The sequence below is a fragment of the Balaenoptera acutorostrata genome, chromosome 11 (assembly GCF_949987535.1).
Source record: "Balaenoptera acutorostrata chromosome 11, mBalAcu1.1, whole genome shotgun sequence".
Classification (NCBI taxonomy): domain Eukaryota; kingdom Metazoa; phylum Chordata; class Mammalia; order Artiodactyla; family Balaenopteridae; genus Balaenoptera; species Balaenoptera acutorostrata.
The window spans coordinates 8,963,652-8,979,690 of record NC_080074.1 but is presented as its reverse complement, the minus strand read 5'-3'; the positions used below and the strand labels follow the sequence as shown (position 1 = coordinate 8,979,690).

Sequence of the window (16,039 nt, the reverse complement as noted above, 5' to 3'; positions counted from 1 at the left end):
CCCTTTCCTCACACGCCAACATTTAGGACTACCCAACTTTCTAGTTTTTAGTTAATGTTATAGTTGTAAAGTGGTATCTCTCTTATCTCTTTGCTTTTTTTAAACTTATTTTAAATTTTTTATACAATTTTTAAAGGTTACACTTCATTTGCAGTTATTACTATCTCTTTGCTTTAATTTGAATCTTTCTGCTTACTAATGAGGTCTGCTTCTCTTTACATACTTATTAGCCATTCAGGTATCTCCTCTAGGAATTGCCTATTCATATCCTTTGCCCATTTTTCTAGTTAGTTTTCTGTCTTTTTCTTGCTGATGTGCAGGCATCTCTTGTATATTATTAGTTCCTTTCGGTTGTAGATATTGCAGATATCTTCTCCCTGTCAGTTATCTTTGTCTGTTGACATCTTTCTTTGAACAGAAAATCCCTAATTTGCCAAATGCCTCTTTTAAAATTTTATTTGTGTTATGATTCATGCTTTTGGAATCTTAATAAATCCTATCTTGCCTATGCCATGAAGATATTTTCCTATATTTCATGAATTCCTTTATTAGTTGTATCTTCTGCATTTAGGTATACAGCCTACCTGAAATTCACCTTTATATATGGTATGAGGTAGGGATCCATTTTATTTTTCTCTATTTAGTATGCCAGTTGTCCCAATAGCATCTACTAAACAGCATCCTTTCTCCACTGAGTTGTGATTCTACCTTAAAGTTAAGACTAAGTTAACTTAAAGTTTTATGTATGTGTGTAGGTACCTATATATTTCTGGTCTCTCTATTCTGTCCCATGGTCTATTTGTCAGTTCCTTCCTATCTCAGTATCTCAATTCTTATTAATTTGGCTCTTCAGTATGTCTTACTGTCTAGTAGGACAAGTGTCCCCTTTTAGCTTTTCTTTTTCAAAATTGACTTAGCTATTGTGAATCTTCATTCTTCCTCACATCTTAGAAATATTTGACCTCCTCAAAAAATTTTACTGACCATTCATTGAAATTGCATTGGATTTTATTAATATGAGGAGAACTGGATTTTTAAAACATTAAATCATGTTATCCATGAACACAGTTTATCTTTTCATTTATTCAAATATTTGTAACTGTCCTTTAATAGAGTTTTCTAAATTTCTCCATAAAGGTATTAATTCCTAAATACTATGTGCTTAAGTTGCAATTTTGAATGGATCTTCTTTTCTTTTTTTTTTTTTAATTGGTTATTGCTGTAGTAGAAGAATGCTATTGGTTTTTGTAAGTTTTTCTTGTATCTGGCAATCTTGCCAAATTCTCCTATTACTTCTAATAGTTTTTCTCTGCATTCTAATTGGTTTTTAAAAAAAATATCATCTTTAAATACTGGTAGTTTTGTCTCTTCTAATCCTTCTGTTTCATTTCTTTTTCTTGTCATATTGCATTTCTCAGGACCACCAATACTTTGTTGAACAGCAGTGGTGATAAGTGAATATTCTTGACTTGCTTAAGACTTAAAGGGAATGCAACTTTAAGTATGTTTCATGAGGGTTTTTAGTAGATAGCCTTTATGACATTAAGGAAGGTCCCTTCTATTCCTAGTTTTTTGAGAATTTTAGTCACAAATAGTGTTATCAAATACTTTTTAAAAACTTATTAAGATAATATATGATTTTCCTTCTGACACTATAAATGTTATAATTTGATGTTTCTGATGTTGAATAATTCTTTCATTTTTAGGATAACCTTACTTGATTATGCTGTATTATATTTAATTTACTTTTTAAAAAACTGAACTATAGTTGATATGTTTAATTCACTTTTAATGACTTATCCTTGTCAGTCTCATTTTCAAAGTCATCAATGTGTAAATGTTCCTAGTCTTTTTACCATTTCTTAAATAGTAAGATTTCTTAAATAATAAGAAGTTCTTGAAAAGTAAATATATCTGTAGTTATTTCTCTTTTTTCATTCAGTATTTTATTTGCATCGCCTCTGTTTTTGTCAGTCATGCCTGTCCTCAGTGCCTTTGCTTGTACTGTTTTCTTTGCCTGAAATGTTCACCTCCTAGGCCCCTGGTAGCCCATGTGGCACCTGTGCACAGATTAGGAAAAGGCATCTCTTCCTCAGGCAGGCACAGCTCCCACTCACCCCCATCAGCCCAGTGCCTGTGTGCAGTGCACAACCTGCATACCCATGCATGGCAGCCCTGCCCACTTCCCTGCTTGGTTTTATTCCCTGCTCGGTTTTATTCCCTGCTCATTTCTCATGGCACCCAAGGCTGCCCATTCTTCAGGTTTCAGCTTCCTCGGTGAAACCTTTCCTGTTCTCCCCTGGCTGAAAGTAATCTTTCAATCTTCCCCCTCCCTAAGTACCTCCTTCTCTTCCTACCACCCCTCCTTTGAACTCACATCACACATCATTTGTGCATCTCTTAAGGCATTTATCTCGTTTTACCTTATGTCTTATTATTTTGTGCGAATGTCTTATGATTCCAACTGGATTAACCCCTTGAAGTTAGGGACTATAGTTTGTTTGGCCTTAGATCCTCCCTCTGCCTGTGGGGCTTTGTAAATGTTACTTGTATGAATGATTGGGTATTAAATGTAGGAGGTAAGAAGGCCCTTATGTAATATTGTGTAAATGGTGTTGGGGGGTGGTCTTTAGAGGCAGAGATAATGGCAGAGCACACGTGAAGGTGATGGTGATTGTGATAATAACGATGGTGATGGAGGATACACTTATTGAGCTTAACATGTGCCGGCACTGTGCTAAACACTTTCGCAGTTTGCTTCTCTAAGCCTTCTCAACAACCCTTTGAGACAGGTGCTACTATGAGCTCGATTTTGCTGCCAAGGAAGCTGGGGCACTGATGAGTGAGCAGTGGAGTTAGTGAACCAGGCCTTGTCTGCCTGGCTTCAGTGTTCGGGCTTTCAGTTACAACGACAAGCAGACTCCTTCGACCATACAATGGTTACCATTTATTGAAGACTTACCTACGTATCAGGCATTGTTGATGTTTACAGATGTTATTTCTAATCCTGATGCCAAATGTAGCAAGTACAGAGTATCCCCACTTTGCAGATGAGGAAACAGGGGCTCATCAAAGTTAAGGGATTTGCCTAAGGCTACATAAATAGAAAGTGGTTATAATCAGATCTCTCTGACCCCAAAGCACATACTTTCCTCTGCATCATGGGCACAGTGCTTGGGGCCAACAAGAAAACCCTGCCTCTGGAGCAGAAGGTTTGTATAGGGAAGTGGAGAAGGTTGAGGTCAGAAAGGCAAATCTGCCTCAGGCTGTGGAAGGCCTCACCTTCCAGGAAGGATAATCAAGACTGGCTTTTGGAAATCAAGGGTCCTAGGCAGGGTCCTTGATTTGAGGATGAAGTGGGATGGTCTGGACACCTGGAGGCCAAGGGAGCCCGAGCTAACTGGAGCTCTGCCCGAATCTGTGCTCAGGGAAGCACAGGGCTTTGCACAGCTGCAGGGAGATCAAAGCACCCAGGTCTGCAAAGAAAGTGGTATCTGAGCAGATCTGCAGCTTGTGGAAATGGTCCATTTCATGCCTCTCGGTGACTACAGCTCCTAGAACCTGCTTATTTCCCGAAGGCACCAGAACCAACTTTCCTCAGCCTCCTAGATCTCCACTGACAACGGCTTCTGAAGAGCTGCTGGAAAATCCCCAGGGTGGGTGGTGGGAGTTTGCCAAGGATGAAGCACAAGCAGCATGGCCTGCACCCTGTGCACCATCTTCATTTCCCAGAGCAGGGAGCCCATCTCCTGCTCACATGCGCTCAGAGGTGGGTGGGGATGTGCGAAACCCAGGAGTGGTGCAGATGGCATTTTTGACTCTTGGCCAGCGCTTACCCCAGCCCAGCTGGTCCTCCGTGGGCCGCAGTGTGACTCTGTATGTGTGTAGTCACCACGTGCCTCACTGGTGCCCTTCCCTGTCCAGGTCATTGCTGTGGTCATGGACCTCTTCACTGATGGTGAGATCTTCCAAGACATCGTGGATGCTGCCTCCAAGCGCCGAGTCCCCGTGTACATCATCCTGGACGAGGCAGGCGTGAAGTACTTCCTGGAGATGTGTCAGGGCCTGGAGCTCTCTGACTTCCGTATTCGGGTAAGTTGTACCACTGGGGCTGGGGGCGGGAGGGGGGAGGGAAGTGGGATCGAGCTTGCCTCTGCCCTCCCTCTGCCTGCTCCCCGGTTCAGGGCCCAGGTGAACAGCACTCTCAACCCCTTTCCTTGTGTCCAAAACCTTGCCTCATGAACGGATAACCCTAACGGCATGCCCAGCTTACATCTTATCCCAAGGCTGCTGAGGCTAAGGAGGCAGCTCCGGCCCAGTCCCGGGCACTCAGCCCGCAGAGTCACTGCCAGGGTTGAAGGCAGGGCTGTGCTTCTCTTCTGAAGACCTTTGAGAGCAGACCGGGGCCACCCTGGGCCCATCCGAGCCCAAAGCAAGATGTGCTGACTTCCTCAGGCCGTAGGAAGCAGAGTCAGGGTCCCGTGGACAAGAGCATTCGTCCTCCGCCCAAGCAGAGACTCAGCTTAGAGCCTCTAGGCCTCCAGCCTGAGTGACAGTGCCCTTCTCCTCTTCTCAACAGAACATCCGTGTCCGCTCTGTGACAGGTGTTGGCTTTTACATGCCCATGGGGAAGATCAAGGGGACCCTGTCATCCAAGTTCCTAATGGTAGATGGTGAAAAAGTAGCCACTGGATCCTACAGGTGAGTTGGGCCAGGTCAGAGAAGGGCCTGGGAGGCCTTAGTTCATGGTCAGAAGTGTTCGTGTTCAGAAAGATGCTGGGCTAGAGCCTCCACAATCATGAGTTTAAGAGCTATTGTCTATTCTGATAGCAAAGAATAGCCTCCTGGCCAGTCCCTTCCCTCAAACTTTCTGGCTAATGGATTATTCAAGAAAGAGGGTCAACTTTTATTGAGCATTAAGCACTGCCTGCCTTTCATGGTCCACAACAGCTGGTTGCCTTTTGAGGCTGGAAGAGACCCGGGCACATGAAACAATTAATAAATGGCGTCAGTCCTCTTACATGGTTAAAGTATGGGGTTTTGCAGACGCTAAGTGCTCTAAAAATTCAGAGAAGAACTATTGAGGAATGGAATACTATTAACAGTAGTGGCAGCTATAGGTACTACTTATTAAATGTATGTTTGTGCCAGGTACTGAGCGAAACCTTTTATATTCGTTATTGGACTTTGAGCCTCACAACAACTCTGTGACTGTACCCCTTACAAGCCCCATTTTACAAGGCACGCAGGGCAGAAAGCAGGTTTGAATCCAGGCCTGACTTCTCTTGGCCTTGCCCTTGCCCTGCACCCACTGCCTGCTTTCTGCATTTGAGGCCAAGACCTGGGCCAAGGGAGGATTTGGGTCTGTGGAGGGAGAGCACCCCAGCACGAAGGCAGCAAGGCATCCAGCCTCAGTGGTGGAGCAGGTCGGGCTGGGCAGCGGGGTGTGGAGATGGGCTCGCCGAGGGACGGCTGGCAGGGCGAGGCTGCAGGCCCGGGCACATGTATGTTGCTTTTCTGTCCCCATGTTCCCAGATTCACCTGGAGTTCCTCCCACGTGGACAGGAACCTTCTCCTCCTCCTGACGGGGCAGAACGTAGAGCCCTTCGACGTGGAGTTCCGGGAGCTGTACGCTGTCTCCGAGGAGGTGGACTTGTACCAGCAGCTGGGCCTGGCAGGAGGCGCTGGCAGGCTGGGCCTCAACTACGCCTCCACGGTGGCTCGCAAGCTAATCAACCCCAAGTACACCCTGGTGGCAGGCGGCCGCCACCCACCTGGGGAGATGATGCGCTGGGCTGCCCGGCAGCAGCGGGAGGCCGGCAGCAATGCAGAGGGGCAGGAGGAGGGCAGCAAGGGCGGCGAGTCAGCACGGCGCCTGGAGAGTTTCCTGCACGACCTGGTCACGCTGGAGCAGGTGCTGCCCCCCGTGGAGCCCGTTCTCTCGGGAGAGCTGAGTCAGGATGGCAGGGTGGTCTCCCACCTGCGTGTGGACCTGAAGCCCAGACCCCGGGAGGCCCTTGCCCGAAACGGCAGGGGAGAAGCTGCCAACGGGGAGGCCACCGCGGCCAAGGAGGGCAGGCGCTTCAGCAGCAGGTTCTTCAGCCGGCGGTCCAAGAGGCCCGCAGCGCCCAATAGCACGGCCGGTGCCCTCTCCCCCGAGGCCTTGGCCGAAGCGGAGTTTGTGACGGGGAAGAGGCCCAACCAGGGCTCCAGTGACGTCTCAGGTGAGCCCCTCCCACCGGGCCCAGGGCTCCTCAGGCCTCTGGCCCTGGTCCAGGAGCACTGCTGATTCTGTAAGAAGGCAGCCTCCCGGCAGGGAGAGCACATCAGCTCTGGGCCCTCTGGTCCTCAGTTCCCATCCTGCTCTGGCCTTTGCCTGCGTGTGGCCTGGGGCCAGCCACTGCAGGCCGGAGTTTCAGTTTCCTCTTCTCTAAAAGGGGAAAGTGATGCCTGCCTCGCCCAGCTGTTCTGAGGATATGAAGTGCTCAGAACAGTGCTGGGCACGGAGTAGTCTGAGACTAGGGCTCTGACTCTAGGGCTTGTTCCAGCAAACCTTGTTCCTTGCTGGATCAGTTGTCGTCAGGATCTGACCTGGTCAAACACACCGCACCAATGCCCTGACCCGCTTTTCCTTGTCTCTGTTGTAAATAGTTTGATGTGGCTCCTCCCTGTGTTTATTTGATAAGTGGTATTTGCCAGGCTGCTTACTTCTGGGAGAGACTGTTCCTGGTGGTGGTATCTTTCTGGCTGTCTCTCTGCCTTTATCTCTTTCTCTGGAACAGTCTCCAGGGTGGCCCTTTCTGGCTGGTGGTGACAGGCAGGGCCACTGCTGGCACCTTTTCTCCTGTCGGCATTGCTGAGTCAAAGGGGTTTCCGTGTTGGGGTTTCTCCCTCCACGGCTGTGGGGCTTTGCAGCGGTGAGCCTGGGCTCCCTGGCTGGCCAGGTAAGTAAGGGCAGGGACTTACCTTGGGCAGCCTGAGTGCTTCCAGAGTTCCTGTGTCCCTCAAGGCCCCAGCTTTGACCTGACATTGGCTGGAGTGCAAGTCTTCCCAAACACGGATGCCCCAGCCCTGCTAGAGAGCCTGACGCACTCAGTCCGTGCCTCTTAAAGTTAGGACAGGCCTGGAATCTCCGAGAATTTGGGCACAGCAGCAGTGCCAGGGCTATAGCTGCATTTGGCCAGGAAGCATTTATTGAGCGCCTCCGTGTGCCGGGTCCTTCACTAGGTGCTCGCTCTCTCACTTGGCCCTCACAGTAACCACGGAGGTGGCAGATGGAAGCTCAGAGAGGTGAATTAAGTGGTCCCAGGGCACAGTAAGTGGCAGTGGGACCAGTTCGCAAACCGAGGCCAGGGCCCGTGTCCTGTCAGGGAGGGGTAGCTGGGCCTGTCCCATTCCCCCTGGGCTCCCTGGCTCCCCCAGCACCGGATGCTGCTGCTGCTGCCCTGCGCCTCTGGTTTGGAAGGAGGGTTGCCATGGTGAACACCTGGCAGGGAAGAGAGGGGGAGGGGCGAGCCTAACCACAAAAGGGGCTCTTTCCCACGCCCTGACTGGAGGTGCAGCAGAAGCTTTCTCTTCCTTCAGCCCCTCACCCTGAGGTGCTGTTTCCATAGAAACAAAAGGCCATTGTCTTATCCCTTCCTGCTTCCTTTAGTGAGTCTCAGCATCAGATTCCCCTGCTTGGATGACTTGAACGGTCACTGACACTTCTGCTGTTCCCTGAGTGTTTGCACGGGGTGCCAGGAGCCAGCCAAACAGCCAGGGACAGTGCCCTGTACCAGCTCGTCTCCTGAGTGCCTGGCACCCTGAGAGAGAGAGTCAGAGACAGAGAAGGGCAAGTGCAAGAGTGCAGCGGCACACACGAGGGATGGCCCTCAAGATCACCCTATTCCTGCTCCATCATAAGGAAACACACAGAGTGGCCTCGTCCAGCACAGCCTCTGTGTACCCGGATGGGCATCCAGCCCCGAGGGCCTGGCATTCAAATCCCTTATGAGACCTTTCCTCTTTCTTCCCTCGAAGGCAGGGCAAGAAGCCAGAGACTCCCCTCCCCAAAGGCCCTTTTTGTGGCCTCCAGCCTCCCAAACATTTGACTGGTTTAGTGCCTCCTCTCAGGCAGCAGAAGCTTATCAGCAGGACTCTGTGTGCCAGAGGGTCAGGTTCCTGGCAGCATGGGGGTCCCCAAGGTTGGAACTTGCAATCCTAGTACACTGGGAACTGTCATCTGGGAGGAAATCACGTTAGCTATTCCCTTAGGGCCCCATCCAGGGAAAGGATCCCTGTCCTACAGTGAACATTCAGAGCAGCGTCAGAACAGCCATCGGAGGGATCTCAGCTCCCAGGACCTTGCTCCCCACGCCTGGGACACATCCTTTCACCTCCCCGGGGGCTGTTTCCTGGTTGAGAAGAGGAGGGGTTGATCCAGGAAGGGTTCAGGAGGTCCCTTTGAGCTCTGATTCTGACTGTCCTTTCTGTCCCTGCTGCCCTCTTGTCAAGGGAGAACCCAGGCCGATGACAGGGTGGCTAAAAGAGAGAAAAATAGAAAAGCTAAGAGCTGGCAGCCTGTACAATTACTTGATAAGAAGTATATAGTTGTCAAACAGCATGCACATTTTTGCAAACCCAAGCGTGGCCCTTGGGAGAACCTTCAGAAATCCCTTCCTTTGGGTCTGGCAGTCCAGCCGTGGGCGGCCAGGTGGTTTGAAGGCTCACAGCTCCCCCTACTGGTGGAAGCCAAGCACCCTGTCCTTCTGGTTTTTCTCTCAGCTGAGTCCTTGCTCCTGCAATTGGCGCCTTTCCTGAGCCGGCCGCCTGTGCCCATCCAGGAGCTCGGGACTCTGCGGCAGAGATCCAACCTCAGGGACCAGCAGTCACTGGAGAGCCTTGTCAAAAGAGTCAGGGGTCTGTCCTGCTCGGCTGGGCTCAGGAATCTGCATTTTAAACGAGCGCCCCGAGCGTTTTCCCACGTAGGGGTCCTCCGAGCAGCAGATTAGGTGACAAGGCTCTGCCCTCGGGGACTGCCAGTTTGGGGGAGGGGGTTCCAGGTGATGTCCTGAAACCCCTCCTGGTCCCCCTGGGGAAATCCCTGGGACAAGGCCAACACTCTCGTGCACGGTAAGAGGAGGAAGAAAGGCACAGACTTTGGCTGAGCACCTGGCGTGTGCTGGGTAGACACGGTGCTAAATGCTCTCACCCAGAACCCACAGCCACCCTGCCTGATGACGTTGTTTCAAGACGAGACCCCAGAGGTGCAGAGAGGCAAGGCCCTGTGCCCACAGTCATGAGTGAGAAAAGGGCGGTGGGCTCTCCTGCCTCCCAGGGCCTGCCAGAGCATTATGGCCATCTCTGGGAGGTTAGGGTTGACACCAGCTGCCTACGTCTTTAAAGGCTGTTTGGAAGGGCCAGAGGCCTGAGTACATGACTGACTCCCCCGCCCCCCGCCACGTATGGAGGAAGAGGAGAGTGCCTCTGGGTCACCACCTTCCGAGGGCCCCTGAGCCCACGCTTCTGTTCCCAGAGTTCTCTGAGGTGACTGCAGCCACAGTTGCTGTGCCAGAACTCTCCCAGGTTCCCCTGAGTCATGCGTGGATGGGCCACCCTGGCTGGCAGTGTGGTCTGGCTCCTAGTGCTGCGCTCGCTGGCTCCTGGATTTGGGGACTTCAGATTTGCCTGTGTCATCCCTGGGGTGGAGGTCTCAGATCTCTCTCCTAGAAGTCTGGGCGCCTGCCTGGGATGGAAGGCTGGGGAGGTGCTGCTGGGGTTCAGAGCTCCATAAGGAACCTGTGGGCCTCCAGTTCCAGGGTAAGCCTACTCAACAGCTGTCTTGCCAAGATGGAGTTCCAAAACTCAGTGTCGCTTCTGAGGTCAGACCCCGGCTGATGTTCTCAGGCTGTGCTCTGATTCCATAAGCCTGAGCACTGTTACCAGCCAAGGTCTCGGTCACATGGCACAGATGAGGGGAGCTGAGTGGGCATCCTTCGAGGAGCTGATCCCACTGGGCTCCGGAGAAGAGGCAGGCGTCCTTAGTCTCATTGGCAGGTGTCAAAATCCCCTGCCCTGCTGGTCTCTTGGGCCTGGCCAGGGCTTCCGTCACCATCTAGGTGAGTGAGGGCACGTACGTCACCCAGTCACCACCCACTGATGCCACTGCAGTTGCTCTTGTTACTAGATTGGTGTGAACCCTTACGTAGCTTGCTGCTGCCTGATCGTTCATTGTTTTCAACAAATGTCTATCTATGCGGTGTCTGCTCTGTGCCAGGCACGGTCCTAAATGCCTGGTGTAGCAGTGGACAGAGTGAGCTTGCCCCTGCTCTTATGTACTGGGAGGGGGGCAGGGAGGGCAAGGACCTTCTCCTGAAGAGTGATCAGGGAAGGCCTCTCTGACAAAGGGGCATTTGAGCAGAGACTTGAATGATGGGAATCAGAGAACCAGGTGGACATCCAGGGGAAGAATCTTCCAGAAGAGGGGAGTGTGAGGTCCTGAAGCCTGTAGGGAGGTGGAGCTCACTGTCCTTGTCATGGCCGTCTATATCACTGTCCCCTCTCCTGCCTGCTGAGCCGGACCGGCCAGGTCCTGACCATCGGACCGGGTCCTGATGCTCCAGGCCTTCCTTCAGGCCGCCTTTCCTCCACTTCCTGCCCCTATGTCCAGTCTCACTTCACTGTTTTGTTCCTTTGAAGTTTGACTTTCTCTCAGCCTCCTTTGGGCCACCCGTGCCACATATACTTTGTAAAAAATAGAAATGTGGGGCTGTTGATATATTCTCCTCCACTCATCTGAGCAGGTGTGATTGGCCACAGCATCTGCTGCAGGCGGCAGCGGGCTCCGGTCTGTGCGCCGCGGGAGGGGCGGACTCGAGGGCTTGGTCCTCAGCCCGGCCTCCCGTCAGAGGCGTGGAGGTGAATTCTGAGCGAGAGGCCCGTCTCCAGGCTCACATCCAGCCTCAGAGAGTGGGTGGGAGTGTGGGGAGCTGGCCACAAACCTGCTCTGCCCCGGCTGCCCGCAGCCCACGCAGCCACTCCTCCCTGGCCTCGGGAGCCCAGAGGACTTTTCTCACCTGCCTCCAAAATTCTGCTGCCTCTGGGGAGAAACTCGGCATCTGCTCAGTAGGCCAAGTAAGTACAGCAAGCCGCTGAGAACAGGAAGTGGGGACGGACGTGTCCTGCGGTGGCCAGGGGACTGCAGGACAGGAAGGGCAGCGGAGGCAGCCTCAGCACCCGAGGAGGCTGGAGGCTGGAGGCTGACCCAGCTCCGGGCCCTTGGAGCCACAGGGAGGCGGGCACCATCGTCTGGCTCCCCTCCCACCTCCTCGACCCTCTGGCTGCTCTCGGAACGGCCTCCAGGGAGGCTCAGCTGGACCCGCAGCAAGTCCCGAGGCCTGGGCCCCGCTGGCCGGGCAGGGAAGGGCCCTACTCAGGCCTGTTCAGCGTCTCTCTTGCTAACGGCCTGGGAGAGGAGGCCAACACCACCTCCGTGAAACTCACAGCTGAGGTGATACGGGAAGGTGGTGCGAGTGCCGGGAGATGACCCTGGCCCTGGCGGTGTGGAGAGGAACCGGCAGGAAAGAGGTCAGCGGCCGCCCGGGGGACGGCGGCCCGCGCCCCAGGAGGGCTCCCCGCAGCAGACGCGAGGTGCTGGCCTGAGGACAGGAACACAGCCGGCCTCTGCTTGGGGTGTAGAGGCAGTGGAAACGGGTGGAAGGGGCCTGGGAAGAGGAGAGCTGTGCCTCTCCACCCCTTCTTTCCTCCGCGCCCCTAAGCCTGGGGTCCACGCCGCCATGCCTGGCTCCCTCCCGGTCAGCCTACCGGCCCCTCCTGAGGCACCGCTTTGCCCCTTCCACGTCAGCGGCCTGAGTGGCGGGAGGAGCTGAGATGGGGCTCGGCGGAGCGGGCACTGGCTCAGGCACTGCCCGGCTCTGGGGGCTACTGGCCCTCCTGCCCCCCACTGTCAGGTCGGGCCGAGGATGCCCCCTTGCAGCAGAGCCACGCTGAGGGTCACTGACAGTGACTGCGGTCGCGCTTGTGAGCTGTGACGCTGCATAGGGTATTAGCAACTGGTGAATCGCCCCGCTGAGGTCAGGAGATGGCAGATCCCTGATGCCCCAACCAGTGGTGGTCTTGCTAAGGCTGTCAGGGCAGGGAGAATCTTTCCTTTTGCTCTTCTGAGGACCCTACTGACCTAGTTTCAGCAGCTTGGGAGGGAGACAGTGACCCCAGCACCCAAATTTGCGGTGTGGGCGGTGCATAGGAGGGGGGCTGGAGGCCAGCCCAGGGAGCACTTTACCTACATCCTCCCTCGCCTGTGTCCCTTGTCTCTGCAGGTAAAACAAGTTCCAGTCCTGCCAAGGCCAGCAATTGTGTGATTTTGTGAGCTGCGGGCCAGCTGTCGGCAGGACCTGTGGATGCCCCCATCCTGTCCTGTGGAGACACAGGTCAAACCCTGCACCAATTTGCACATCGGACGCCTACTGGCCTCCTGCCCCAGCAGCCTCCATCCTGGCCTCAGGGACCCTGTATCCCAGATGTGAGGGTCTGCAGCATCTCAAGACAATCACACGCCTCCACAAGACTGTCATGGCCGGGCAGGGGGTCAGCCTTTGTTTACAAGAAGTGGAAGCTTGACTAGTGTCCGCTCTCCTTTATGCCCAGCCCCCTCCCTCCACTGGTCCAGCCTTGCCCTGCCGGCCCCCAGATGGGATGAGTCCATGTCTTTATACCTTAATGTGATGGGGTCTCCGGGGCAGCCCCAGCCCCCGGCTTCTCCTTCCCTGGGCTTCCTGGTGCTGCTGGTCCCCCAAGAGGTTTGGTGGAACAGAAGGGACGAGGACAGGGCTCTGAGCCCGGGATCCGGTCTTGCTTGAGCTTCTGAACTCAAGCTGGAAGATGCAGCGAGGACGGCTGGGGGCTGGCTGCTTTGGCCTTCCTGGTGTGTCCCTCAGGCTCCTGCAGTAGACTCTGAATGGAATGAGGGCAGAATTTGACCCTGCCATTTTGAGAGCCCTTGTGCTGAGGCCTCCTTTCCCTCCCCCAGCACCATCCTGGCAGGCTGTGTCCTGAGTGGTCCGGGCCTCCTCGGCTGTTGCCTGCTGCAAGCCCATCTGGCAGTTCTGCTAGTGCCTTTACCTGAGGCAGCTCCCTCCCGTTTTTTGCCTTGATCTGCAGCCCAAAGTAGGGAGAGAGAGAGCCTGGCTGATGTTCCGGTGGTGCTGGAGGCTGGGCCCTGTCACCAGGAGTGCTGGTCTTCCTCCCATCCCAGAGATGGCCCTCAGTCCCTTCACCAGCCGGGACTTATGTGCCTTCTCTAGTTATATGTCAGCCAAAGACCAGCCTAGGCCTCCTGCCAAAGTCAGACTGTATTGAGGAGCCTCAGCCTCCCTGGCTTCTTAGGGACCTGGCCTGATAATCGCCATGATGCCAGGCCAGGAAGACCAGCTGAAAATCGCACACCACCCCCTCTTCACGCATGTGACTGAGAGGACCTGCGGAGGGGGTTCTTGAATGGACAACAGAGAAACTGCCAAACTGCAGGCTCTGTGGCTGGCCTTGCTTCCGGCCGGGTGCTGGAGGCCTGGAGAGCCGAGGGCTGCAGTGCCTGAGAAAGCACCACGCTCAGCCTCTCTCAGCCTCCTACTTCTGAGCCAAACTCTCGTCCTCACATCTTTCCTTCTGCAAAACCCTGGGGCACCAGCAGCCCCTTGGGGAGGGGCCCTGGTGCCTGCTAGCACCTGATGGGAGAGGGAGCGAGGGGCGCACCGAGGATCCTGCGAGGAGCCTGGCCTCCCCGGTGGGTGGTGGGAGCGGCAGGGGAAGGAAGGGTGCACCTGGTTCTTGGGGGGTGAGGGACCCTGACCCACCTCCATGAGCGTCTGTGAGGATTAAACACTCCTGGGAAGTGCTTCCTTATGCACCAAGGCCTGGTGATGTGGCCCTGCTAGTTCTGGAGGGGAAGGGAGAGGGAGGTGGAAAACATGGGGCAGGGGTTACACCTCAGCTCAGAGTGTTTGGGTGGAGAGAGCACTCTTGGTGAGCAGAGTGAACACCTCTGGGGCAAGGGGGGAGGCCAGAGGAGGGGACCAGCTCCTAAGCGATTGTGCCTCCCTTGCTAGAGAAGCAGGCCCACGGAATCCCTTTCCCGTCTCCTGACCCAAAGCAAGCCCGGTTCCTCCCCTGCCCTCACATGCAGGAGGCTCTGGACTGGAGGTTCCAAGTCGCTGCAGCCTTGAGCCTGGCTGTCCGTCCTGCCCTGGCTTCTCCCTGCACCAGCGTGGGGTCACTCTCACTCTCTTCAGAGAAACCAAGCAGGATGGGAGACCATGTGTTAAAAGGGAAGCAACAGGGCTTCCCTGGTGGCGCAGTGGTTGAGAGTCTGCCTGCCAATGCAGGGCACACGGGTTCGAGCCCTGGTCTGGGAAGATCCCACATGCCGCGGAGCGACTAGGCCCGTGAGCCACAACTGCTGAGCCTGTGCGTCTGGAGCCTGTGCTCCGCAACAAGAGGGGCCGCGATAGTGAGAGGCCCGCGCACCGCGATGAAGAGTGGCCCCCACTCGCCGCTACTGGAGAAAGCCCTCGCACAGAGACGAAGACCCAACACAGCCAAAAATAAATAAATAAATAAATTTTAAAAAAAAAAAAGGGAAGCAACGCAGTGTCACGGGAAGAGTGCTGGCCTGTGAGGTGGGGCACCTCTGCCCTTCCTTACAGAGGTCTCAGCGAGATGGTCTCTGACCCCCTCCAGCTCTAAGATGCTCGGGAAGAGACGATAGTCCAAAGGTGGCTGAGGATCCTGAAGACCTAAAATGCAGCTTGTCTGCCTAAACTCCAGCCCCTCCGTTCTGCCTCTCGGCTTCTCACTTTTTAGTGCGTCTGCCCTCTGTTCCAGCACTTTGCACATACTTTGTGAAAGTCTCTCTGTCATCAAATCTCAAGGGGACATCTGGCCTTCCCAGTTGGATGGCACGTTCAAGGATGGATCATGCCCTTGGTCCCTCTGCAGCAGCTTCCACAAGGCTGGTAACATCAGAAGGGCTCCAGGAGGAACAGGGATGAAACAGCACTCTGGGTGCGGGGCCTGGCTTCGCTGGCCCCATCTCACCCCACCGCCAAGCTGCCCACTTTCTGAGTCCGGCCTCTGTAGGTTGAGTGCCAACAACTGGCACAGCTCCTTGAGAGGCCGACCTCTGATGAGCAGAGGCACTTGAGGGCTGAGACCCCGGGGCTGCTGCCACCCTAGACCTCGCCCCGTAGGAGCAGGAACCCCGGGACCCCTGCACGGCGCTGGGAGGCTTTCCCTTGACATTGGCAAATCTTCCCAGTCTCATTGTCAGCTGTCCTTGGGGTACGGTTAGCCCTAGCCCTGATCCTTCGGGGGTGCTTCTGAGACCGCCTCCGCCAACAGCACCACCCCGTGCCTGTTCGGACCCTAATAGAAAGGCTGAACCACAAAGGCAGCCTTGAGATACGGAGGAAACGGGCCCAGGTGGAGGGGAGGGGCTACGGGGGAGACTTTTTTTTTTTTTTTTTTTTGCTATGACGCTTTCTTCTTTTTAACTTATTGAACACCTACTATATGCTAGTCACCGTGCTAGATGCCTCCCTCAGTCACCTGCAGGTTTCAAACTAAGAAAAGCTCAGGAAAAGGCCCTTTACAAAGTTAACAAAAAGTTCTCCTGTATATTTGGAGACTGAGCCTCACAAAGTTGTGTGATGAGCAGCTTAGGTCTTGCCGCCCCCCTTTTTCAGATGAGGAGGTGCATTGTTCTCCCCAGATCCCACGGCATATAAAGTGCAGATCTCAGCCTGCTCCTCCAGCTCAGGGTTTCCTGCCTTCAACGCCAGTGACACTTCGGACACAAAGTTCTCTGTGGGAGGAGAGGCTGTCCTACACGTGGTAGAATGTTTAGCAGCGCCCCTGGCCTCTACCTACCAACTACCAGTAGCACCCCTTCAGATAAGACCGCCAAAAATCTCTCCAGACATTGCCAAGTGTCCCTGGGGGTTAGAATTGCCCCAGTTGAGAAAGAGCTCTTTGCATTGAGCCC

The 16,039-nt window shown here is 54.0% G+C and overlaps 1 protein-coding gene across 1 annotated transcript in view; it reads left to right on the top strand.

Annotated features, from left to right (window-relative positions):
• Positions 1 to 12,596, top strand: part of FAM83F (family with sequence similarity 83 member F) — a 29,444-nt gene extending 16,848 nt beyond the window's left edge. Inside the window, exons 2-5 of the mRNA XM_057557055.1 lie at positions 3,925 to 4,092; positions 4,580 to 4,701; positions 5,536 to 6,224; positions 12,321 to 12,596. Coding sequence (XP_057413038.1) covers positions 3,925 to 4,092; positions 4,580 to 4,701; positions 5,536 to 6,224; positions 12,321 to 12,370 — 1,029 coding nt within the window. The 3' untranslated portion in view covers positions 12,371 to 12,596. The remainder of the gene's footprint in view (positions 1 to 3,924; positions 4,093 to 4,579; positions 4,702 to 5,535; positions 6,225 to 12,320) is intronic.
• The last annotated feature ends 3,443 nt before the right edge of the window (positions 12,597 to 16,039 follow it).